The 23,991-nt window shown below is 45.4% G+C and overlaps 1 protein-coding gene and 1 long non-coding RNA gene across 11 annotated transcripts in view; one reads left to right on the top strand and one right to left on the bottom strand.

The window, feature by feature from the left end:
• ANKDD1A (ankyrin repeat and death domain containing 1A) overlaps nt 1-23,991 on the bottom strand; it is a 39,490-nt gene that overhangs the window by 2,888 nt on the left and 12,611 nt on the right. For 2 of the 10 annotated variants that reach the window (XM_058737386.1, XM_058737383.1), the window contains 10 exons: nt 22,286-22,390; nt 21,454-21,552; nt 16,693-16,809; nt 16,203-16,301; nt 14,104-14,202; nt 7,476-7,574; nt 6,347-6,445; nt 5,220-5,315; nt 2,575-2,779; nt 310-441 (listed from right to left, as the gene is read on the bottom strand). In XM_058737386.1, coding sequence (XP_058593369.1) covers nt 310-441; nt 2,575-2,779; nt 5,220-5,315; nt 6,347-6,445; nt 7,476-7,574; nt 14,104-14,202; nt 16,203-16,301; nt 16,693-16,809; nt 21,454-21,552; nt 22,286-22,390 — 1,150 coding nt within the window. The remainder of the gene's footprint in view (nt 1-309; nt 442-2,574; nt 2,780-5,219; nt 5,316-6,346; nt 6,446-7,475; nt 7,575-14,103; nt 14,203-16,202; nt 16,302-16,692; nt 16,810-21,453; nt 21,553-22,285; nt 22,391-23,991) is intronic. The other 8 variants (XM_058737387.1, XM_058737385.1, XM_058737384.1 and 5 more) reach the window with 8 other exon arrangements.
• Nucleotides 2,775-19,160, top strand: LOC131516424 (uncharacterized). The gene is made up of 3 exons (XR_009264059.1): nt 2,775-3,133; nt 6,408-6,522; nt 18,792-19,160. It is a non-coding gene; the product is annotated as an uncharacterized LOC131516424 (long non-coding RNA).

Here is a 23,991-nt window from a genome sequence, read left to right on the forward strand (position 1 = left end):
AAAAACAAAAATCAAAGTACAGAGGGCCAGAGATGATAACACCAGTGGCTTTGGGGCTGTGAAAGTTGCAGGCATCATCTGAGCCCAAACCCTCATGGCACAGATGGGGAAATGGGGGCCAGGAGGTACTGTGGTTTGCTCAGGGCTCTGCCTGAATTCCAGTAGACAAGGCTAGGACCAGCAATCTGGAAGGTGCTGCCCCACAGCATTATGGCCTGGGCAGAACTTTGGGGGCCCTGTCACACTCCAAGGTGGGCCATGCAGCTCTGACTCTGGGGCCCAGTATTGCCCTGAGCAGAGGACACTTACCAGCCAGGTCCCTCCTGCCAATGGCCACGAGGCCCTCGAACAGTGCTTTGTTGGGGTTCTCACCGGCTATGGCCACACCATGCAGCCAGATAAGCAGCATCCGGTGGCCATGCTCCTGGTAGCTCTTGATGCCTGAGGACCATGAGGAGAGAAAGAGAAGGAGCCAAGTCTGAGCAGATGTCTGTAGTACACATGTCCAGGTGGGAAAGAGCCCAGAGGCCCTTTTCCAAGCTCCGGTGGAGCTCAGCCCAGAGATGGGGAGAGTAGGGAAGAGACAGCCTCTGATGGGGTGAGGGTGGAGGTTTTGTATCCTAGAACGTCCCCAATCCCAGGCTTTCTCTTGAGCATCCACCATGCATCCTGTTGGTGTTGCTCTGAAGAGAGAAAGATTTGGCACTTGTTGTGATTCCATGATGCACATGACTGTTCCCTTCATCTCTGGCTGCTCATCTGTGCCTTGCACGCTAGCGGCCCTATTTTACAGATGAGAAAACCAGCATAGTGCAAGACACAGGTGGCCATGTTCTCTCCCCTGCACCAGTGATTCTTAGCTGTAACTGCTCATTGGAAACCCTTGGGAAGTCTTAGAAAACAGTGACACCTGGGTTCCATTACCCTCCCCAGAGATTCCAACCTACTTGGGTCTGGGTGCAGCCTGGGCGCTAAGCAGTGTTACATCTTCCCAGGTAATTCCAATGTACAGCCATGTTTGAAAATAATTGCCCACACTCTTCAGTGCCGGAGGAGGGCGTTAACTTGTTACTAAACTCTGTGACAAGGTCTGCTCTCCCAGTCGGGGACACACATGTTTGGGCACAGCCATCAGGGCCAAATCAGTCCATTCACTGGCACATTCAGCAGGCACTTCCTCATGGTGCTGCCCTTGGTGTAGCTGTTTCATTTGACCCATTTATTCACTATTCCTCACCCCAGCCCCATAATTTACCAGTACTCCTTTATCATCTGTGAAAGTTCTTATCCATCATAGATGCTACTTTTGGACTCCCTGCTCTATTTCACTAACTGGTGTGCATATTTTTATGTTTGGGAAAACATATGTCGGGTATCTCTCTATGCTTTATTGGAGCTTTATAAAAGGTTGGGTCTGGTTGGATTAGACCTTCTTCACTTTTCCCCCCAGAATATTCACTTAAATATTCCCTCTTTATTCTCTCAAGTGAACTCTAGAATCCTTTAGTCAAGTTTCAAAAACTTTCTATTTTGATTTGATTTGATTAAAACAATCAATTTTGGGGACACCTGGGTGGTGGCTCAGGTGGTTAAGCATCTCTTGATTTTGGCTAAGGTTATGATCTCATAGTTTCATGAGTTTGAGCCCCGCATTGGGCTCTGTGCTGACAGTGCAGAGCCTGCTTGGGATTCTCTCTCTCTCCTCTCTCTCTCTGCCCCTAACCTGCTTGCTCTCTCTTTCAAAATAAATAAATAAACTTAATTTAAAAGTTTTAAAAATAAAATAAAATATATAAACATTAAAAAAAACTCTTTAAAAAACTGATTCAAATTTTTAATCTAGTTTGGGAAAAACCAATGTCTACCTGACACTTTCTAGCCAAGAATACAGAATGTCATTCCACTTACCCAAGTCTTTTTTTAATAGTTGAACTAATTTTTACTGTTTTACTCATATGCCATTCATACTTCTTTTTAGAAACACTATTGTAAATGGAATATCTTTTCAAAAATACCCCTATATATTTTTCCCCACTTACTGATAGTACATAGGAATACTATGGTGTTTGTATACTTTATCATATCTTTAGCCATTTCACTGAATTATTTTATGCTAAGTTTTTCAGTTGATTCTTCTGGACTTCTCATGTATAGGATTATAGCACCTGAGGTTAGTAAATCTCTCTTCCTTTCCAATATTTTCAGTCTTTATTTCTGTTTCTGTTTTCTCCCTTAGTACCAGAGCCAACATTTTCAAGTAGAAGTTAAATACTGGTGGCAAGGGCTGGTCCTCTACTTTTTATGGAGAGTGCCTTTAGTTTGTGTGAATGATGAGCTCATTCACAAAGAATGTGAAGTTCACAGGTCAAGGGAGAGGGAGAGGCAGAGGGCTCAGCCTGAGCAAAGGCCTGGAAGGATGGAGGAGCACACGGGATGTTGGTGATGACATGTGGCTTGCCATCCAACTTTGCCAGGTTGCACTGGCTTTTCCCCCAGAAATGCAGAAAACTGAACACACAAGTGCCCCCCTTCCACCCACTGGTTGCTCTGGGGTGGGGAGAGGCCGGGTGGTACCTGTCCACTGCTGCTCGATGGCATGGACGTGGGCCTCGGTGAACTCCCAGCAATACGCAAGCTTCTTCCACTCTTGAGGCTGCAAATGCCTGGAAGCCAGTCGCCACAGCACAGAGTGGAATTGCTGCGTTTCCTGCCGATGGTCCTGCTTAAAGGTCAAGTTCTTCCCAGAGGGATCCCTGGGGTCCCTGCACAACACGTGATCCTGTGGGGCAGATCCCAAAAGTGCAGCTGCCACCCGGGGGGACATCCCTGCCAGGCTCTCCCTCGGGAGCCTGGATGGGGTACTGGCATCATCACAGGCCTGGGGTTTCTGGTTTCTCACTCTGTGCCTTGCTTTGACCTCTAGAACCCCAGCTGCTCACATTGTTCCTCCATCCAGAACTCCTTTTCTCACCTCCCTGCCCCTCAACCCCATCACCACAATCAAGAGACCATCTACATGCCATCTCTTCCAGGAAGCCTTCCCAATTCCTCTCTTTTCTCTGTGTTCTCACAGCACAAGTGCCAGCAGAAGGGCTCAGCAGCTGTGGCTAACACCAGTCAAGCCAAGGATCAGGTACTTAAGCAGATTTGCAGAATCTCAACAAGTAGTGAAGGGCGGGGTTACAGAATTCTTTCTATGCAAAGCAGGTGATAAAATGAGAAGTTATAAAAGAACTATGTGATAGCATCGGTTAAACCCACAAAAGCCTAAGTAAGCCCCTCTAAAGGATGTGGATACAGAGTTCTGGTTGTTAAAAAGCTCAGGTGAGTTCTGGTGTCTGCAGCTGCAAATCTTACATCCTGGTCAACAATGTTCGGTCACCTATGACATGGTGACCAGAGAGACTGGTTCTCATGTGGGTGGTTCCTCAGAGCAGTGTTCTTAGCCGCATCTGTACATTGGGATCATCCAGGAGCTTTAAAAACTACTGATGCTTGGTTCCCACACCAGAGATTCTGAATGAACTGGCCTTAGGGTGGGAGTGGGGGGCAGGCTGTGATTCTAACCACCCCGCCACCTTGACGTTGAGAACTTTTGAAGTCTGAGGTGTTAGAATTACGCACAGAGATGAATCAGTTAATCACGCCCTTGGTATTAATATTTTGGGGTTACATTGAGGAGTAACCTGTTAGACATAAGGGGACTATAATGTTTTTGAGAATCTAGCATGTCCATGAAAGAGAATATCTTATGATTGCTATTGAAATGTGTTATTAACTAATTTTGGAATAGTGATTTTTTTTTTTTTAATTTGAGAGGTATAAGAGAAGTTTACTCAGTTTGCAAACAATATTGAAATGTTTAAGATATTTGAGACTCACTTTATTTATAGGTTTAATTTACTGGATATACTAGGATAACTTAAGAATTTAGGAAGCATTCAAAGTACTTTTAAAAATCTATTATTCATTCAGTTTAGAATGTTTAAGATAGTTTAATTAACTAAGTTTAAACATGGATCCAAACATTAATCAAAAGGCTTCCTTGAAAGTGGAAATTCCTAAAATTCCTAAAATATAGTAGCTGTATAAATGGAATAAGATTTATAAAATGAGGGGCGCCTGGGGGGCTCAGTCTGTTGAGCGTCCGACTGCGGCTCAGGTCATGATCTCACAGTCCATGAGTTCGAGCCCCGCGTCGGGCTCTGTGCTGACAGCTCAGAGCCTGGAGCCTGCTGCAGATTCTGTGTCTCCTTCTCTCTCTGCCCCTTCCCCACTCTCATTCTGTCTCCGTCTCTCTCAAAAACAAATACACATTAAAAAAAAAAAAAAGATTTATAAAATGATTTTAAAAGTTTAAGGAAAACTAGGTTTTAAAATTCATAATAAATTTAGTATTAATTTTTAAAACCCAAGTAAATGCAAAAATTGTTTTCTGTATACAAAAACAACTTTCAAAGATGTCAAAAAACCCCCCACCCCACCCCCATTTCCCGAGGACTGGGAAAGCATGGCCTTAACACCTGCTACTCTTCCCCAATTCTTCAGCAGACATCACTAATTAATCCCAGCACACTTTCCTTCTGGGCTCAGAAAGTTGCCTGAATAGAACACCCCGAACAGCAATTCCAATCACCTGAAGATGGCAGTGAGCTAAAACCAACTTGCCATCTCTTTTTTTTTTTTTTTAATTTTTTTTTTCAACGTTTTTTATTTATTTTGGGGACAGAGAGAAACAGAGCATGAACGGGGGAGGGGCAGAGAGAGAGGGAGACACAGAATCGGAAACAGGCTCCAGGCTCCGAGCCATCAGCCCAGAGCCCGACGCGGGGCTCGAACTCACGGACCGTGAGATCGTGACCTGGCTGAAGTCGGACGCCCAACCGACTGCGCCACCCAGGCGCCCCTGCCATCTCTTTATTCATGCATGCTGGCATGCACACATGAATCCATCAACCAGGGGCTGTAACAGTGTCCAGTAACATCTCCACACTGGCATGGACCTCAGTCTGCTTTGTTTCAGTGTGGTTTAGGTGCTCACTCATCTCCAGAGGCTCACAAACAACCCTGGTGTTAGGTAAGGCAGGGATTATCACCTCCTCAGAAACTGAGGGTGGTCCTGAATTGGTCAGGGCTGGGGTTCAAAGCCAGCCCCACCTAGAGCCAAGCCCACACAGTCCCTTTGCAACATGGAGAGACCAAGTGCAGGGTCTCAGTACCTTCTCCCATTTGTAGAGGCGATCAGCTTTTATAATCATGTCCACCAGGCTGATGTGGTTGCTGCGGGCGGCCACTGCCAGGGCAGTTTTCCCTTGCTGCAAGTAAGAAGTAAGAATGGAAGCCAAAGTTGCTACAGGTGGGGCGTGGGGTAGCCTCTAGTACTGACTGCAAACATTCCTGCCCAAAGAAAGCAGTTTCCAGCAGTCTACACCGGAGAGCAGAAAAGTTTTCTGGGCATGGGGAAGGATTGAACGAGGCAATAATAATAATTCCAGTAACCACCTCTTGTTTCTTTAGAATTTAGAAAGTCTTAGAGCTTATGAAACTCAGCTTACACAACTCCTCAGCATTACCTCTGAAATAGGGGTTACCTGCCCCACTTCTCAGATGAAACCAGAGCCCAGGGAAGGGGACCGGGTTCATTAGGTCCATTTGCCCTCCCCACTTCATGCTCCCAGGCCCTTCGCTCCAGACCTCTGGCACAGGGCTGGCCTCAATCTCTCCAGGCACCTGCAGGGAGCTGGGAAGCTCCTCTTTACATATGGCCAGCTACCCTGGGGCCCAGCTCAAAGCAGGGAGCCCCTCCCAGATTCAGCCTCAGGGCCCATTTCTGCCTCCAATTCTTCCCCACACCATACTGGGCCACAGGTGCAAGCCCCTTCCACTCATGAGCCTGTGACATTCTCGGCCTCAGACCAAATCTTCAGCTGGTCTGGAACTTTCAGCACCTGAGGAAGTAGTCAGCCCAGAGGCACAAAGAGCCAGGTAGCTTCCCCACCCCTGTCCTATATTTAGGGGGCTGTGGGACCCTGCTCCTCTACTCCCTCTTCCCCTCCCCACCAGGCGACTCAAGGAGCTCAAAATCTGAGGAGCCATGAAACAGAAGGTGACCACATCACAATTCTAGACCAGGAGAAGGGCAGGCCAAGTCCTAAGGGACCTCAGAGGAGGAAGGGGAAAGTGATGGAGGGGCAGGAAGACTTCCCGGAGGAGGCTGCTTTTGAGCTAGTATATAAAGGATGGGAAGCCTTGAATAGTCTGAGACCAGGAGGCATTTGTAATAGGGTCTCTGGCAAAGAGGGAGCCATGAAAGCTTGAAAGGGAGGCTGGTTGGGAGGAGAGGTACCTTATCTCTCAGGTTTAAGTTAACCCCAGTGACGAGGAGCATCTCTGCTATGTCCTGCCAGGCGTGCTCAGCAGCAAGGTGGAGGGGTGTCTGCTGCCTCTGGAGAAGCCAAAGGGACAGGGGAGTACAAAAGCATGTATGAGTGGCCCAAGACTCAAAGCCAGGACAGTTTCAAGGTGAGTACACTCTTACCTGGGCCTTAAAAAGTTTTTCTAAGAAGTTATGGGAGAGGGTAAGCTGGGTTTAGTCATAAGCCTAATATATCAGAGAAAACTTGGTAAAAACAAAAAGCAGAAAGAACAAAGGAAAAAATACCACTTGCTGGCTAAGTCAACCTCTGTAATGATCCTAATACATTTCTTCTAGTCTTTAATGCAGAATGCTTTTGGTTTACTGGTTTTATATGAGATCATCCCGTATATACATTTTTCATCCATTTTTCTACCTAACATAACATTTCCACATATTATAAACAATGTTTTTAACAGCTCCATAGTAGTCTACGTCTATAACCATAATCTACCTGACCACTTCTCTCTTATTAAATATTTGGGCAAGATTGATGTTGAAGATTGATAAGCAATGCTGCAATCGATATCTTTGTGCATGAGCTTTTAATGTATTTCTTGAGGCTCAATTCACTGAAGTGCAAATACTGACAATTTTGAAGGTACATGATATATCCTGCAAAGCTGCTTTCCACCACTAGTGGCTGTACGTGCTGGCACTGAGGACTACTAGATGGTCAGGGGGACAGTTGTGGGGATGGGGAATTAAAAGGGTGCCTGACTGAGCACAACTTCAGGACTCAGAAGCTTCTTGTTACACAAGACTGCCCCAGTCACCCCTGTCCTGGGAATTTTCTCAAAGGAAAATAGAATCAATAAAAGGAAATGGTTGAACACAGGAAGATGTTTACTACAGTGTTATATAGACCATGGCAACAGCTTGAAAACCACCAAAATGTTCAAAATAGAGTGGGTCATAAAATGATGTTCTCTTCAACAAATATTAGACAGCTTTTTACAAGCTCAAAAAATTAATTCCTCAACTCTAGGCCATGCTAGGAGATTACAGCCAAGCCCTGCCCACCTGGGAGGGTGCCCAGATGGTTTCTGCAACCACTTACATTGTCAGTGGCATCCAGGTCACTGCCTGCGTCAATGAGGAGCTGGACCAAGGCGGGGAAGTTGTGCCTCACAGCAAGGTGCATAGGAGAGGCTCCCTGCTGGGGGAGAAAACACATGAATCAATTGAACGGTCCCTCCCAGGACTGTCCAGCACAGCCTGGTGCTGGGGGAATCGAAGTAGGGAGGGGTATATAGATATAGTGGTTCTAGGTTTGTCCCTTCTTGCTCCTCAGAGGACATGGGTGGCTTGAGGAATCTATAACCCCAAAGGCTGAATCCCTGGAGCCCAAAACTGATCCTCAAGGTGGGTGGGAGCTTGAAGACCCAAGTTTGAGACCTTGCTATGCCAGAAACTCACTGTGGAACTGTGGGCAAGTCATTTCCCTTCTCTGCTCCTCTTCACCTAGCAAGTAATGTTTGCTGAGGTCCCTTGTAGCAACAACACTTAAAGTTCTCTAATATCTTATTGAATCTACACACGAACCTAGGAAGTATATATAGGAATGGTGTTACTAGTATTTTCAACTTACAGACAAGAACACTGAGGTTCACAAGACATAAGTGACTTGCCCAACAGCTAATAGGAACCTTGTGTTATTGGAGTTTCTCCCTTCAATACTCAGGCAGGTGCCTGATTACTGTTTATGTGTGGAAGGAAGGAACGAGGGAGCCAGCCAGGACCAGAACAGAGATCTCACTCCAAGACAACACACATCCAAGGCCTCACTCAAGGCTGGAAGACTCCTTCATCAGTCGTCCCCTCTGATGCCTGACCACATGGCAAAGTAGAGATACTGCAATAGCATCCTTCCCTCGAGGTGATATAGTGACAGACACATAGTGGAAGAGTACCAAGCCAAAAAACTGATGGTGGAAAAACAGGCTCACATTTTAAGTGTAAAAAGATTACAGAACAGAGTACACACACACACATAGACACACCCCCCAAAAATGTCCACTACCAATGTCTATTAGTTTAGGCCAGCAAATTAAAAAAAAAAAAAGGTTTATTGATATTGGAAAAGAATATTTAAACTATACAATTATTTGTAGGCAATGTGATTGTATATCTAGACAGGTTTAAAAAAGCTATTACCCCCTAAAAAAAAAAACAAAAACAAAACTCTAGTAAAATTAAAAGTCATAGAGCATTCCTATATTGAATGCTACAAGAAATGGCATAATTAAAAAAAAATATTCACAACAGTCAAAAAATATCAAGCATTTATGTAGAGTATAATTGGAAATGGACATATCAAAGGCAAACTAAAAGCTATATAACATCACTGAAGGATATAAAAGAAGACATAAAGAAATGGCAAGACTTCATGCTCCTAGTGAAAATATATTAGAGAGGCTACTGGGTGGCTCAGTCAGTTAAACATCTGACTTAGGCTCAGGTCATGATCTCATGGTTTGTGAGTTCGAGCCCTGCATCAGGCTCTGTGCTGACAGCTCAGACCTAAAGCTTGCCTCGGCTTCTGTCTCTCCTTCTCTCTATGCCCCTCCGCTGCTCACGCTCTGTCTCTCAAAAGTAAACATTGAAAAAAATGTATAAAAAAACATATTACAAAGATGACTATTTTATATTATTTATAAGCTTAACGTAATCCCAAACTCAAATTTCAATAAATACCAAAAATTATTTTGAAACACATCTAGAAAAAAAATTTGAACACAGGTAAAAACTACCATAAGAATTTCAACTTCAACAATGGCCTCAGATCACTGCCAGATAATAGAAATAAAAATCAGGCCCCAAAAAGGTCTGCTGTGACAGTGAACGGGCAAAGACTAGAAACTGGCTCAAATGCACGACTCAGGTGAGCCTGGAAATCTGTCCAGAACTACAAGTCTGGGCTTTCCAGGAAGCAGAAGGCCATGGAGATAAAACAACCAAATACACTGGCTATAGCCTTGGTCGTCCTGGAAACCCATCTGGGGGAATGTGGTCAGAAAGGGGAGTGGAAAGAGAGCAAATATGGCTTTTAGTTGTTTTACATTTTATTTATAAAAACCAAAAGAACCAAAAAGTACACAGGTATCTAGTGAAAAGCTTTCTTCTACCTGCATTCACACACCTGCTCATACCCCCTACTCCTAAACCCCATCGGTAACCTAAATCTCTGCTTTTATGTGTGTCCTTCCAGAGACTTTTAAATTTTTTTAACGGGGCAGAACTTTCCATTTTTATTTTGAAATAATTATAGAGTCACATGCAATTAAGAAATAATACAGAGAGTTCTGGTGTATCCTTCACCCACTTTCCCCCAATGGTAATATCTTACAAAACCCTAGTAATATCCCAAGCAGGATAATGACTCTGACAACAACCACCATCTTATTCAGATCCCCCAGCTTCACTTGTACATGTATGTTTAGTTCTACACCATTTTATCACATGTGTATGTTCATGTATCCACTACATAGTCAAGATACACAACAGCTTCCTCACAAGGTCCTGTGTTGTTCTTTTTTTTTTTAAGATCTTAATTGTTTAAGTTTATTTATTTATTTGTTTATTTTTGAGAGCGGTGGGGAGAGAGAATCCCAAGAAGTCTCTGCACCATCAGTGCAGAGCCCAATGTGGGGCTTGAACCTATGAACTGTGAGATGATGTCCTAAGATGAAATCAAGAGTCAGACACTGAGTAATGGACTGAGGGACCCAGGTGTTCATTTTTTTTTTTAATTTTTTTAACGTTCTATTCATTTTTGAGACAGAGAGAGACAGAGCATGAACGGGGCAGGGGCAGAGAGAGAGGGAGACACAGAATCAGAAGCAGGCTCCAGGCTCCGAGCCATCAGCCGAGAGCCCGACGCGGGGCTCGAACTCACGGACAACGAGATCGTGACCTGAGCTGAAGTCGGACGCTTAACCGACTGAGCCACCCAGGCGCCCCCCCAGGTGTTCATTTTTTAAAGTAATCTCTACACCCAACGTGGGGCTTGAACTCATGGCTCCAAGATCAAGGGTCCCATGCTCTTTCTGACTGAGCCAGCCAGGCACTCCTGGGGTCTTTTTTAATTGGGAGAAAACGAAAAAGCTAATACACACTTCGGGTGAGAGGACTAAGAAACAAGCAGCCTGGACACTGCTAGTGACTCTGCAGATTGGCACAACACTTATAGGAAGGGTTCGGCTTACATATCAAGAGCTAGAAAGATGCTCACAATATTTGACCTCAAATTCCCTATTTCTGAGAATCTTGCCCCCAAAGAGGTCATATGCACAGAACTATGCTACCTGCATTAGCAAGTAAACCTGATGCTCTACCACAGTTGAGGAGGTTAATAAATCATGGTGCCTCTATTCATCAGACCAAATGTCATCATCAGTAGGCTCTGAGGAACCTCCATGCTGTTCTTCACAGTGGCTGCACAGTGTGCATTCCCACCAACAGGGCATGAGGGTTCCTTTTTGTCCATACCCTCGCCAACACTTATTTCTTATGTTTTTGATTTTAGCCATTCTGATTGGTGTGAGGTGATCTCTCATTGTAGTTTTGATTTGCATTCCCTGACAATGAGTGATGTTGAACATCTTTTCATATGTCTGTTGTCCATCCATATGTCATCTTTGGAGAAATGTCTGTTCGTTTCTTCTGCCTGTTTTTTAATTGGATTATTTATTTTGGGGGGTGTTGAGTTGTATCAGTTCTTTATATATTTTGGATACTAACCCTTTATCAGATATGTCATTTACAAATATCTTCTCCCATTCTGTAGGTTCCTTCTTAGTTTTGTTGACTGTTTCCTTCACTGTGTAGAAACTTTTTATTTTGATGTAGTCCCAACAGTTTACTTTTGCTTTTGTTTCCTTTGTGCCAGGACACCTAAGTAGAAAAAAGTTGCTATGGTTGATGTCAGAGAAATTACTGTCTGTGCTCTCTTCAAGGATTTTTATGGTTCCAGGTGTCACATTTAGTTCTTTAATCCATTTTGAGCTTATTTTTGTGTACGGTGAAAGAAAGGGGTCCAGTTTCATTCTTTTGCATGTGACTGTCCAGCTTTCCCCACACCATTTGTTGAAGAGACTTTTTCCCATTGTATGTTCATTGCTCCTTTGTCAAAAACTAATTGACCATGACATTGTGGGTTCATTTCTGGGTTTTCCTTTCTATTCTATTGATCTTTGTGTTTGTTTTTATGCCAGTACTATACTGTTTTAATTACTACAGCTTTGAAATACAACTTGATACTGCCCGTTTTGTTTTCCTTTTTTAAGATTCCTTTGGCTATTCAGGGTCTTTTGGGTGTCATACAATTTTGGGGATTTTTTGTTCTAGTTCTGTGAAAAATGCTGTTGGTATTTTGATAGGGATTCCATTAAATCTGTACATTGCTTTGGGTAATATGGACATCTTAACAATATTTGTTCTTCCAACCCATGAGCATAGAATATCTTTCCATTTCTTTGCATTGTCTGGAATTTCTTTCATCAGTGTTTTATAGCTTTCAGAGTGTAGGTCTTTTATCTCTTTGGTTAAGTTTATTCCTAGATATTTTATTGTTTTTAGTGCAATTGCAGATGGGATTATTTTCTTAGTTTCACTTTCTGCAGTTTCATTATTAGTGTATAGGAAAGCAACAGATTTCTGTACATTGATTTTATATCCTGTGACTTTACTGAATTCATTTATCAACTCTAGTAGTTTTTTTGATGGAATATTTTGGGTTTTCTATATGTAGTATCACGTCATCTGCAAATAATGAAGGTTTTACTTCTTCCTGACCAATTTGGATGCCTTTTATTTCTTTATGGTGTCTAATTGCTAGGGCTAGGACTTCCAGTGCTAAGTTGAATAAAAGTGGTGAGAATGGATATCCTTGTCTTATTCCTGACCTTAGTGGAAAACTCTCAGTTTTTCACCATTGGCTGTGGGTTTTTCATATAAAGCCTTTTATTATGTTGATATATGTTCCCACTAGACCTACTTTGCAGAGGGTTTTTATCATGAATGGATGTGTACTTTGTCAAATGCTTTTCTGCATCTATTGAAATGATCATATGGTTTCTATACTTTCTCTTACTGATGTGATATGGGATTTTTTTTTCTTAATTTCACCCTGCTGTTTCATTATGAGTATACAGGAATGCAACAGATTTCTGTACATTGATTTTGTATCCTTAAGTTGAATTTTTTAATTGAAAAAATACTTTAAATTTCAGCTGGGGAAAAAAAAACATTTGAGAATACAAAAGGATAAAAGATTATACTAAGAGACAAGGATAATTAAAGGAGACTAACTTTATATGCCTTTAAAATAAATTATAAGGCAATAATAATTAAAATAATATGGTACCATCTCAAGATTAGATATACAACTTACCGAAAGAGAATCACTTGCCCAGATATAAAGCCCATCATATATCAAACTGCAAGTATGTGATAAAGGAAAGAAGGAAAAAGCACTAAGAAATGTTATAATTATTTAATAAATTCACTTGACATAGAAGTATTAAAAAATTGGAGGGGAAATCTATTGAGTAATATATCACACCATATACAAAAATACATTTTAGGAGAATTAAAGAGTTAAACATAAAAAATCAAATCATAACTAGAAGATACTGAGTCCTGCTTTGGGTGAGCTCAAGCTCCGCTTTGGGTGAGCCCCACTTCTCTCTCTCTATCTCTCTCTCTGCCCCTCATGGGATTCTCTCTCTCTCCACCCTTGCTCACTTGCACCCTCTCTCTCTCAAAAAAAAAAAAAATGTTCATAAAATCATCATTTATCCTGGCAAAGTTAGAAACGACTTAAATACCAAACAGTTGAGGTACCGTTAAGTGTGATGTGGTCACTGAACTACATCTGGCATTAAAAATAGTTGCTAGAAAAACTCGTAACCTTTGATACCTGAGCTGCATAATCTCCACTGGACTGGAATCAAACTTCTGATGTCTTTATGGGTAAAAACAAATAAGCATCACCCTTTCCAGAATTCTGCCTTAGCCTAGTTACCACACATATGAGGAAAACTGGTAGGGAATAAGGAAAAGTCATTGCTTTACTAGGGTGCTGGGATTAGGGATCTCTATATTCCAAAGAATTGTGTTATACAGTAATTTTAAATATAGTGTTTATTTCAGCTACAATATGACCTCTTTCTAATCTAAACAACAGATAGTTCCTCATTTACATAATGGGAATAATAAGAGTGCCTATAGATAAAGAAACAAAGGCCCAGGGAGGTCAAAGCAACTTGCCCAAGGTCGTTCAGTGCATGGCAGGGCTAGGCCTCCAAGCCAGGTTATCTGACAAAGTCTGTGTCTTAACCACAGGATATACTGTCACCTGTGAGTATACCACACAATATAACAGGACAAAATGAACAACCAAGAGGCTAGATTTGTAATATGAAAGATCATCACTAGCTCCCAATGGATAAATGAGTGGAGAACACAAGCAGATAATTCACTTGGGAGGAAATGCAACTTGGTTGCTAACCCTGTTCTAGCTAGAAGCTTATCTGGCCCACCCTCATGTGGCCAGGTCCCCCAGTCCTGGCCCCCATCCCAACCCCAAGGACCTAAAGTGCCCATCTCTTCCTGCTATGCTTCACTAGTGAGGTCATGAAGACTTTGCAGTGGGGACCCCCCTCAACCCAAGCCCCCATACTTACATGATCAGCTATGTTGGTGTGGCCTCCTGCATGGATGAGGGCCCGGGCCACATCCTCAGAGCCACCAAGGGCTGCATAGTGGAGGCAGCTTTGCTTTTTCTAGAGGGAAACAGGCATCAGTGCAATGTCCTGAAAGCCCCTCACAGTGGGGCTTTGGGATCCATTATTCCATTTATGTCTCACAACCCCGGGACTATTACCCCATTAAACCCTGAAGCTGGAGAAATCAATGCCTTGCCTAGGCCTGGTGACTGGTAAGAGGAGCTCACTGTGGTCTGAGCTTTTCCGTGCCTCCTTTCACAAACTTGAGAATGTACATCAAAGGGGGAACAAGTAAGATTTGCCAGTACAGAGTAAACCCCACCTGGTGCACACCTGCTGGAGTGGGTCTCAACGTGCCCAGGCAGAAGCCTGGCAGAGCCAGTGCGAGGGCTTCACCTTGATGGGCTTTCTAAGTGCTCTTCTTCAATCAGAGCACACCCCTGGCCAAACGACGAGCTCACGTGAAATACCCCTCCACACCTCCAGGCAGACCCTTCTAGGTAGCCAACTGTTGCAGACTGCCCAGACTGTTCCCCAGGACTTTCACTTTCAAAACCAGGCCAGTACGGGGCAAAGTGGGACGAGCTGGTCGTCCTCCCAAAGTCCTATCTGAGCTGAGTGCACAAGGGTGAATGGGAACCAGTCCACCTCCCAATGGGAAATGTAATTGCTTTGGGTCAGCCCCCTTCTCAGAGAGCCTGCAAGGGGTGGGAGTGTCCAAATAGAATGTGCCTTCTGCCAGAAACCTCAAGCCAAGGCTGGAGCACGAGGCCCAGTGCAGTGGGCAGCTCCAGCCCTGCCAATGACCACCAGCTGGACACCACCTCCCCAGTCTCTCAACTCCTATGCTGCTACTGCTGGGGAGATAGCCTTGACATTTCATTTCTTTTGCCCCCTCTCAGTACTGAGCACTGTGCTGGGCACAGAGAAAGGGCTGCTGACCAAAGAGCAACGTCGGGCCGATGGAAGGACATAGTTGGGTGCCCTGGGGCAGGTGCTTTCCCCCTCTGGGTGGGCCTTGGTGTCACCCTGACACCCTGGGGCAGAGGGTGCTACCTGCTAGGGAAGTTCTGCAAATTAAGTGTTTTGTGACTTTTAAGCATTATTCACATTCAGGGGACTTTAACACTGATATCATTATTAAATTTACATTTGCCATTTTTCTATTTATTTTCTATATGTCTCCTGTCTTTTTTGCTCTTCTGTTTCTCCTTGACTGCCTTCTTCTGTGTTAAACATTTTTAGCATATTTTAATTCCTCTGCTTTTTAACTATTTTTGCTATTATTTTTATTTATTAGTATTATCGCCTTCTAATTGAAATTTAGAACAAATAGAGAATTCCAGATCCTGAAGCCATTCAATCAGCCAAGAAAGATTATTGGTCATTGATCTAAAAACAAAAAGCAAAAACAAAACAAAACAAAAACACCAACTTGCTACCTAAAGAAAGGCTACAACCTCCCTTTCCAGGGCACAGAGGAGAATTTCCAACAGCTGACTTAAGGAATACAGTAGTGAGAGAGAGGAGGCCTCTCCCAGGCTCCAGCTCTGAGGGCTGGTGTGGCCCCTTCACAGACAGGGCAAACTTTCCAGGCCATGAGCTCTGGAGTCAGGGGAATGGGCTTTTCAGACTCAGCTTTGCTTCTTACCAGCTTGTGACCTGCAAAGGCACTGAATCTCTCTACAGCTTCAGTTTCTTCATAGGTAAAACAGGGGAAATTTTTCTGAAGTAATAGTTATAAAGGGGACTCATGAACTACCAAATACCCAGCAATAAGAAGACACCAACAGGTGTTGAGCTCCTAATACATCCCAGACACCATGAGGGGTATTTACTCCTCAACAGCAATGTAAAAAAAGTAACTACATAGCATCTCCATTTTGGGAAATGAGGCTCAGAGAATTTAAGTAACTTGCCCACTGTCACAGTGCTCAGTAGGGAGAAGCCAAGACCACACCCTGGGCCTGCCCTCAGGGCCTCTATTCCCACACAATTAGGGTCAGGGCGAGCTCAGTAGCCAAGGGAAGACATTAGTCCTGGGGAGGCCTGACTACCTGGGTGAGGGCGTTCACGCTGCTCCCAGCCTCAAGGAGCAGCTGCACACAGTCAGCGTGGCTGCCTTCAACCGCTGCATGTAGGGCAGTCAGACCTTCCTGAAACACACAGGGAGAAGTATGAGGATGGCAGGGAGGCTGAGGCCAGACCCTGAGATGAGAAGGCCCCCCTGGCACCATGGCTCCAGGGCTATTGAAGCTCTCCACCACCATGCTACTCAGGACAATAACCTGGGTTATTTGTGGTTCCCTGAGCCCCATACCTGATTTTCTCACCTTGAGGAGCATGTGATATATGCACTCCCGCCCCCACACCCCTGCTCATGTTCTCACCCTCCAAGCTGCCTCACCCCCTGCCCTCTGTCTATTCCCTTTTACTCCAGAAAGTCTCTAGCAGGGGAAAATCAGGCTGCACCACAGGCTGGGGTTCCTTGAAAGCAGGGAGTGAGCAAGCATCACGCATCTCTGCATCTTCTGGGTGGTGACTCACCACATTCTGCTCCTCCAGGTCCAGCCTGATGTCCACGAGTCGCTGCAACACAGTCAGGTGGCCGCGGCTAGCAGCCAGGTGAAGGGCTGTGTTCCCCTCCTGCAGGCAGAAGGGCTCCTGAGGGACCAGTAGAATCATAGACCCTTGAAGGCCCCGGGGACCTGCTGGAACCACCCTCATTTTATAGATATGGAAGCTGAGTTCCAAAGAGGGGAAGTGACTTATCTAGGGTCACAGAGCAAGTGTATAACAAACTGCAGCCCTGAACACTGGGCCAGTATCTCCTGCCCCTGAGAAGTGTGCCTCAAACTACAACCAGGGGCACTTACAAGGGCCAGGTCCTGGTTTTTCCTATTACATGTCAAGGCAGATACATTACTTGGGGAAAAAAAACAAAAAAACCAAAAAACCTTTCCACGCTCCTCTCTAAAAGCCAGTCCCTCCTAGATCCATCCCCTCCCCTGCTCAAGGCCAAGGCTCTCCTCTGCGCTCAGGCTGTGCCCAGGCAGCCAGCCACATGGCCTAGTTCAAGATGGTAGCTTCTCACCGAATAGTGTGGCCACACTGACCACACTATTTAAAACTGCAACTTCCACCCCGTGTCCTCCTGATCCCCTGATCCTGCTCTGCTCTTCTTTCCCTCTTCCCCCATAGCACTGATAACCTAACACACTCTATAATTTGCTTATATACTTTGCTTATTGTCTATTGTCTGACTCTTCCTGCTAGAACATAAATGCCTCAAGGGCAGGGATTTCTGTCTACTTTGTTCTTCAATGTTTGGGGCCTGGGGCATGTGCCAGACATTCAATAAAATAGTTGTTCAATGAGTAAATACTATGATGGAGAGGCTGGCATGTGTCTCCTGGAACTTGAGAGCCACAGGGCTGGTAGTTGTCTCACACTTGAGAAGTCTAAAGGTGACAGCAACAGAGCCAAGAGAGGTGGTGCCACTGGGTGGGGCAAAGGCTCCCCAACTTCTTTGTATCACAATTGGCTCCTGTCAAGGGTAGTCAGGTGGGGTTGTCCTTTTTTTTACATTTTTTAAAAAACGTTTATTTATTTTTGAGAGAAAGAGAGCAAGTGAAGGGGGGGAATAGGGGAGGGACAGAGAGACACAAAGAGAGGGACACAGAATCCGAAGCAGGCTCCAGGCCGTCAGTACAGAGCCCAACGTGGGTCTTGAACCCACAAACTGTGAGATCATGATCTGAGCCAGACTCAGATGCTTAACCAACTGAGCCACCCATGTGCCCCTGGTGGGGTTGTCCTTAAAAGGATCTTTCTGCGGAGGGCAAGTGGATGGTAAAGGGGCCCAAGCAAGAAGGAGAAGAGCTGGAAGGGACCAGCCAGAGAAGAAGTATGTCCCTAAGGAAGAACCACAGATGGAAGACCAGAGCAGTGGCCCCTGAGGGAACCCACAAAGGCATGAGAAGAGCTAATCCAGCTTTAGCCATTCATCATACCCACAAGGGCTCTGGGACATATCTAGCTCTACCAGTCATGGGGGCTTCTAGCTCAAGGTCTTTTCCTCAGCCCTGGTCTACCTCAGCACCTTCCTGAGGAAGGAATCAAGATATTCACATCAGGCACAGAACTCTTTTTGAAAAAACTTTTTTAAAGTTTTATTTATTTTTGAGAGAGAGAGTGACAGATTGTGAGCCAAGAGGGGCAGAGAGAGAGGGACACAGAATCCGAAGTAGGCTCCAGGATCTGAGTTATCAGCACAGAGCCCAACAGGGGGCTCAAACTCACAAACCATGAGATCATGACCTAAGCTGAAGTCAACGCTTAACCAACAGAGCCACCCCGGTGCCCCAAGGCACGGAACTCTTAAGGGCCCAATGGGAGTATGAACATATGCCAATGCCAAAGGGGTACTTTAAACAGATATAGACATACCTCCCCTCAAGGTAAGTCCACACATACATAAAACAACTATAACTACCTTCTGGGCTGCAAGATGAAACATTTAAATTTCTTCTATGATCATTACCATTTTGTGTTAATAAATAAAAGTTAAGTTTAAAACATCCTCTCAACAACAATGAAATATCCCCTGGACAGCTTTGTTCACTCCTTTCTCACCTTCTCTGCAGATGTGCACACAGCTGCCTGGCTGCTGCAAGCAAGGACCAGGCTGTGGGAAGGTGGCCACGCTGTGAAGTCTGTGTTCAAAGAGACACAAAGGAAGCGGTGAGCTGTGGGGGGCCAACACACGCCCCAGGTAGCAGGACTATGGAGACAGGGGCAGAGTTTTGTCCTCCTTCTGGGTTATAAATATCCACATCATGCTCTTTGAGGGTGCAGGTGGCACAGACCCCCTAACAGAGCACTCAGCTCTCTATCTGAGCAGGGCAGGGGTGCTCAGAGGCAGGGGAGCTAGGCAGAAGGAGGCCATGGCCTTGGGCCCAGTGCCTGCCGTCTTCTCTCCTCCTGTGAGGATGTCCACCTCTGGGAGGCCTTGTCAGCAGCTCCTCCTTGTTCCCAGTGGAACTAATCACTCTCTAGGGCTCTCAAAGCTTCCTTATCATCACAAGGCCTGTGGTGTGCCCTGTGTTGCTGCTGGGGGGGGGGGGGGGGGCGGGGTTCTCAGAGGTCTACCTTAGCAGGCCGTGGGGTCCTAGCAGGAGTCAGACATTCAGTGGCCCAGAGACTAGAGAAGCTTACTATGCCTCCTCCCTCAAAGAAATTCAAAATAAAAACACTTTTCACCTGAAAATACAAAACATAACAGGGGCATGCAATTTTAAAATCTTCTTTCTAGAATTTCTGATTGCAAGATTCTGGGTAAGCTCATCAAAGCTGGGCTTTGCTTGGTTTCCGGTTTTGGTGCTCCAGCCTTCCTGGCACCCTGAGTACAATCATGTTTTTGCCTCCTGGGTAGATGGGTCCTGGCAGGCGCAGTCCTTTACTCCTCTCTGTACTCCCAGTTCCTGGCCCACAGCCTAGTCCAGAGCATGACCTGCTCAGCCCATGTTTCCAGAATGAAGGAAATCAGCCTGATCTGATTCTCAGGACCAAAAGGATGAGTGTGGACAGCTGGATTCAGTGCAGACCCCAAGGATTAGTGCCTCATGAGGCAGCTTGAAGAGAGGCAGCAGCCCAGGGCTGGACATTAGGTTACTAATTCCAAACCCAGATGAACCTCTGTCTTTGCTGTGTGACCTTGGCTAAAGCATCCCCCTCTCTGGACCTTAGTTTCCACATCTATAAAATGAGAATGTTGAATTGGCCCTTAATGAAGAACACTTCCAGTTCTAAGACCCTGTGGTGAATTTATCTATGAGCTCTCTGTCACTAACTTATAAACAGAACTCCTTTATGCTGGCCAAGCACATTAATCAGAAGATTAATAATGAAGTCGGTCCCAGGGTGCCTAGGTGGCTCAGTCAGTTAAGCTTTCGACTCTGGGTTTCAGCTCAGGTCATGATCTCACAATTTATGTGTTCAAGTCCCACTCCTAAGCCTAACAGCATGAAGCTTGCTTAGGATTCTCTCTCTCTCCCTCTCTCTCTGCCCCTCCCCTGCTTGTGCTCTATTTCTCTCTCATAATAAATAAACTTAAAAAAAACTTTTTTAATAAAAAAATAATGAAGTCTGTCCCTTTGTTGGAAGCATTGTTTAGGTTTTGCTGCAACATACTTGCCTAATGATTCACAATGGCCCCTGATAGGAGTCATTTGCAGGGTCACTTCTTCAATCCCCAGCCCTCCCCTCTTCTCAGATTGGTGAAATCCTGCTAATAAACTCTCCACCCTGAACGAACCGCTCCCTCTTCTGGCTCTCATTCTATTTTTGCCATAACCATAGTAGATGACTAAATCACAAAGAAAGTAAATAACCAGCAGGTGTGGGGCCACCCCCCCCCCCAACTCTTCCCCTCACCCCCAACAATAGACATCCTCAGGGGCATCACAGTGCTGCTCAAAACCACTCCAGGCAGCACCACCAGCCAAAAGATGTGCCATCCTGGCTCCCCACTCTGATCACAGGTTTCCACTAGGGCTGTGGCATCAGGTTCCTTGAGTGAAAAACTATGTCTTAGGGGGACGTCTGGGTGGCTCAGTTGGTTAAGCGTCTGACTTCAGCTCAGGTCATGATCTCACAGTTCATGGGTTCGAGCCCCATGTCAGGCTCTGTGCTGACAGTGTGAAGCCTGGAGCCTGCTTCTGATTCTGTGTCTCCCTCTCTCTCTGCCCCTCCCCTGCTCGCTCGCTCTCTCTCTCAAATATAAAAAAATTAAGAAAAAAAAAAAAAAACTATGACTCTTGGATATCTGTGCTTCTCACCAGCAGCACAGGGAGGACCCATAGCATGTGCTCAAGAAATGGCTGCCGGGTGAACATCAGACACTCTCTGATCCTTAAGCTGCCTGCCCCTCCAGCACACTGGAGTCAGAAGTAGGTGCAGGTAAGGGACGCCTAGGTGACTCAGTCAGTTAAGCATCCAACTCTTGATTTCAGCTCGGTCATGATCTCATGGCTCATGGGTTCAAGCCCCGTGTCAACAGTGCGGGGCCTGCTTGGGATTGTCTCTCTCCCTCTCTCTCTGCCCCTCCCCAGCTTGCATGCACTCGCAAGCATGATCTCTTGCGCTCTCTCTCAAAATAAATAAATAAGCTTCTAAAAGAAAAAGAAGAAGAAGAAGAAGAAGAAGAAGAAGAAGAAGAAGAAGAAGAAGAAGAAGGAGAAAGGCAGCACAGGTAAGCCGCCAGTGCCACACTGGTCACCTCCCTCCCCTGGGACCCAGTTACAGTACCTTGTCTTTCACACTGTGCTCGCAGCCAGAGCCCACAAGGAAGTCCAGAGCGTCCAGCTGCCCATGCTCAGCAGCCCTGTGAAACGCTGTCCTTCCCAGCTGACGGGGGAGGGGAAGAAAGTGGCCCTTCTGCACCCTGCAGTGGGCACGCCCACCCTGCCCACCTAGCCAACTACTCTGGGCTTGCGGAGGGCCTCTCCTGACCCAGAAGCTCTCCCCTCCCCTTACCCTACATGCTTTCCCTGGAAAGCCCAGACTGAACTCTCCAACAAGATCCCACTGGGTGGGGTTCCTCCCCCACTGAAATCCTTCTGTGGCTCCCTGCTGCATACTGAATAAAGGACAGATTTCTGAGTCTTGAAGTCAGTGGAGATTTCCATGCGGGGCTCCCAACAAGCCCCCTGGCTCTCACTCCCCAAATCACAAACCATCTAAACTCACACACAAAGGGCCCTTTTCTACCTCTAAAGCTTTAGCAATGCTCTCCTCTCTATAAAACCTCCCCGCTTTCCAATCTTACCAACAAAACCCAGTTCATTAACCCAGTTCATTCACCAAATGCCACCTCTTCCAGGAAGCAGAAAGCAGTGGCTCCTGTCTCTAACCTACCTAGTTAGTCCTTATCAGAACCTCTCTGAGGGAACTTATCATGTTCCTCCTTTATCTGACTCATTTGTGCACTAATGCCCCTTCTAGGCCCGCAGTTCCCTGAGGGAGGGTCCAGTCTGCACTACCCTCATAGCTCAAAGGATGCACTTAAGAAATGGGCAGGAGTGGCCCCAGGAGCCCCAAGCCCAACGGGAAGGACAAACAGCCTTGAGGCCACTCTTACCTTGTCAGCTTGGTCCAGGGGCACATCCTCCAGGTCTTCCATTATGAATGCGAGCACTGGCACGTGGCCTTTTTGGGCTGCACAGTGTAGTAAGGTCAGGCCGTCCTGGAAACAAGCCCAGGGTGGTCCCTACAGTCTACCAAGGAGGACCCTTCTCACCCACTGGCTGTCTCCCAAACGGTGAATGTTTGCAACCTAGAACACAGCTTTACCATGGAAACAACACATTATATAAATGGGGAAAACCACAAGTGCCCACTCAGCCTCACAGAGCCTGGTAGGAATTGGGACGCCAGAGTTCAAATCCCAGCTCCAGCATTTATCAGCAATGCAGTCTGGTCTTGACCAAGTTATCTGTACCTCTATAAGCCTCCATTTTCTTATAGGTCAAATCAGGATAATAACCCCTGACTACCTCAGTGGGTGGCTGAGGGGGTTGGACAGCATCCTCTACAGCAAGTTTTGTTATACACTGAAAAATAATTCGGGATGTAAGGTGAGGTTGTATAGCACTAATAGTCCTCAGAATACTACCCACCACAGGACATTGTTAAAAGGTTCTAGCATCTGCTTACCTTGACACGGCCCCAAAAGAAGAAGGAGGTGACTAAGCACCCAGTGTCTGTCTCTAGGTGGTAACCTCCTAACCTTCTGGGGAGGAGTGAGAGCTGATGGGGTCTGCAAGGACTAGGAGGTGTTAAAAAGGAGAAAACAGACCCAAAATGGAGTCACCTGTGCTAAGGCCCACCCATCACCAAATCGAGACTTTAATACCTAAGCTAACTGCAGCTTCCGCCTCTCCCAGATAAGTCATCTTAGCCAGTCAGTCTGGATCTTCCTGGTCAATAATAGGGAGGAAATCCACCTGACAGGGGCACCTGAGTGGCTTAGTTGGTTAAGGGTCTAATGGTTCATGAGTTGGAGCCCTGCACTGGGCTCTGCACTGACAGTGCAGAGCCTGCCTGGGATTTTCTCTCTCTCTCTCTCTCTCTCTCTCTCTCTCTCTCTCTCCCCCTCTCTCTCTTTGTCACTCCCCCATTCTCCAAATAAATAAACTTAAAAAAAACAAACAACCACCTGATAGACCACCCCCACTGTCCCCTGAAGGAAGGTGATCTTGCCTAAAACAATCCAGTCTTTGCTGGAATAACTTCTTTGCCCCACTTCCTTTTGCCTATAAAAGTCTTTCATTTTATACAGCTCCCTGGAGCTCCTTTCTATTTGCTAGATGGGATGCTGCCCAATTCATGAATCATTGAATAAAGCCAATTAGATCTTTAAATTTACTCACTTGAATTTTGTTCTTTAACAGACAGAAGTGGCCAGGGTGGGAAAAGGGGTCGGCAGAAAGATGGTCTCTTGGCTCCAGAAGCAATATTTTAGTGAGGGAGGTTTGCAAATCCTGTTTATAGCCCAGAGCTTCTACCAAGGCATTGCATTATAGCTAGATTGTTTAGAGCACTGTTTTTCAAATGGATTGCAACCATCGATAGATCATAAAAATCAACAGAATGATGTTGTACATCTTGACAGTAATTTGGATTACGCTGAAGTAAAATTTGTCAAATCCCAGTGAATATAAACTTAAGACTTGTATATTTCATTTTAAGCAAAGAAATTGAATTCTAGTGAATGTTATGCATACGGAGTATTTAGAGGGAAGTATAGTGATGTCTATAATTTATCTTGAAACACTTCCAAAATTT

This window comes from Neofelis nebulosa, chromosome 7 (genome assembly GCF_028018385.1).
Source record: "Neofelis nebulosa isolate mNeoNeb1 chromosome 7, mNeoNeb1.pri, whole genome shotgun sequence".
Lineage (NCBI taxonomy): Eukaryota > Metazoa > Chordata > Mammalia > Carnivora > Felidae > Neofelis > Neofelis nebulosa.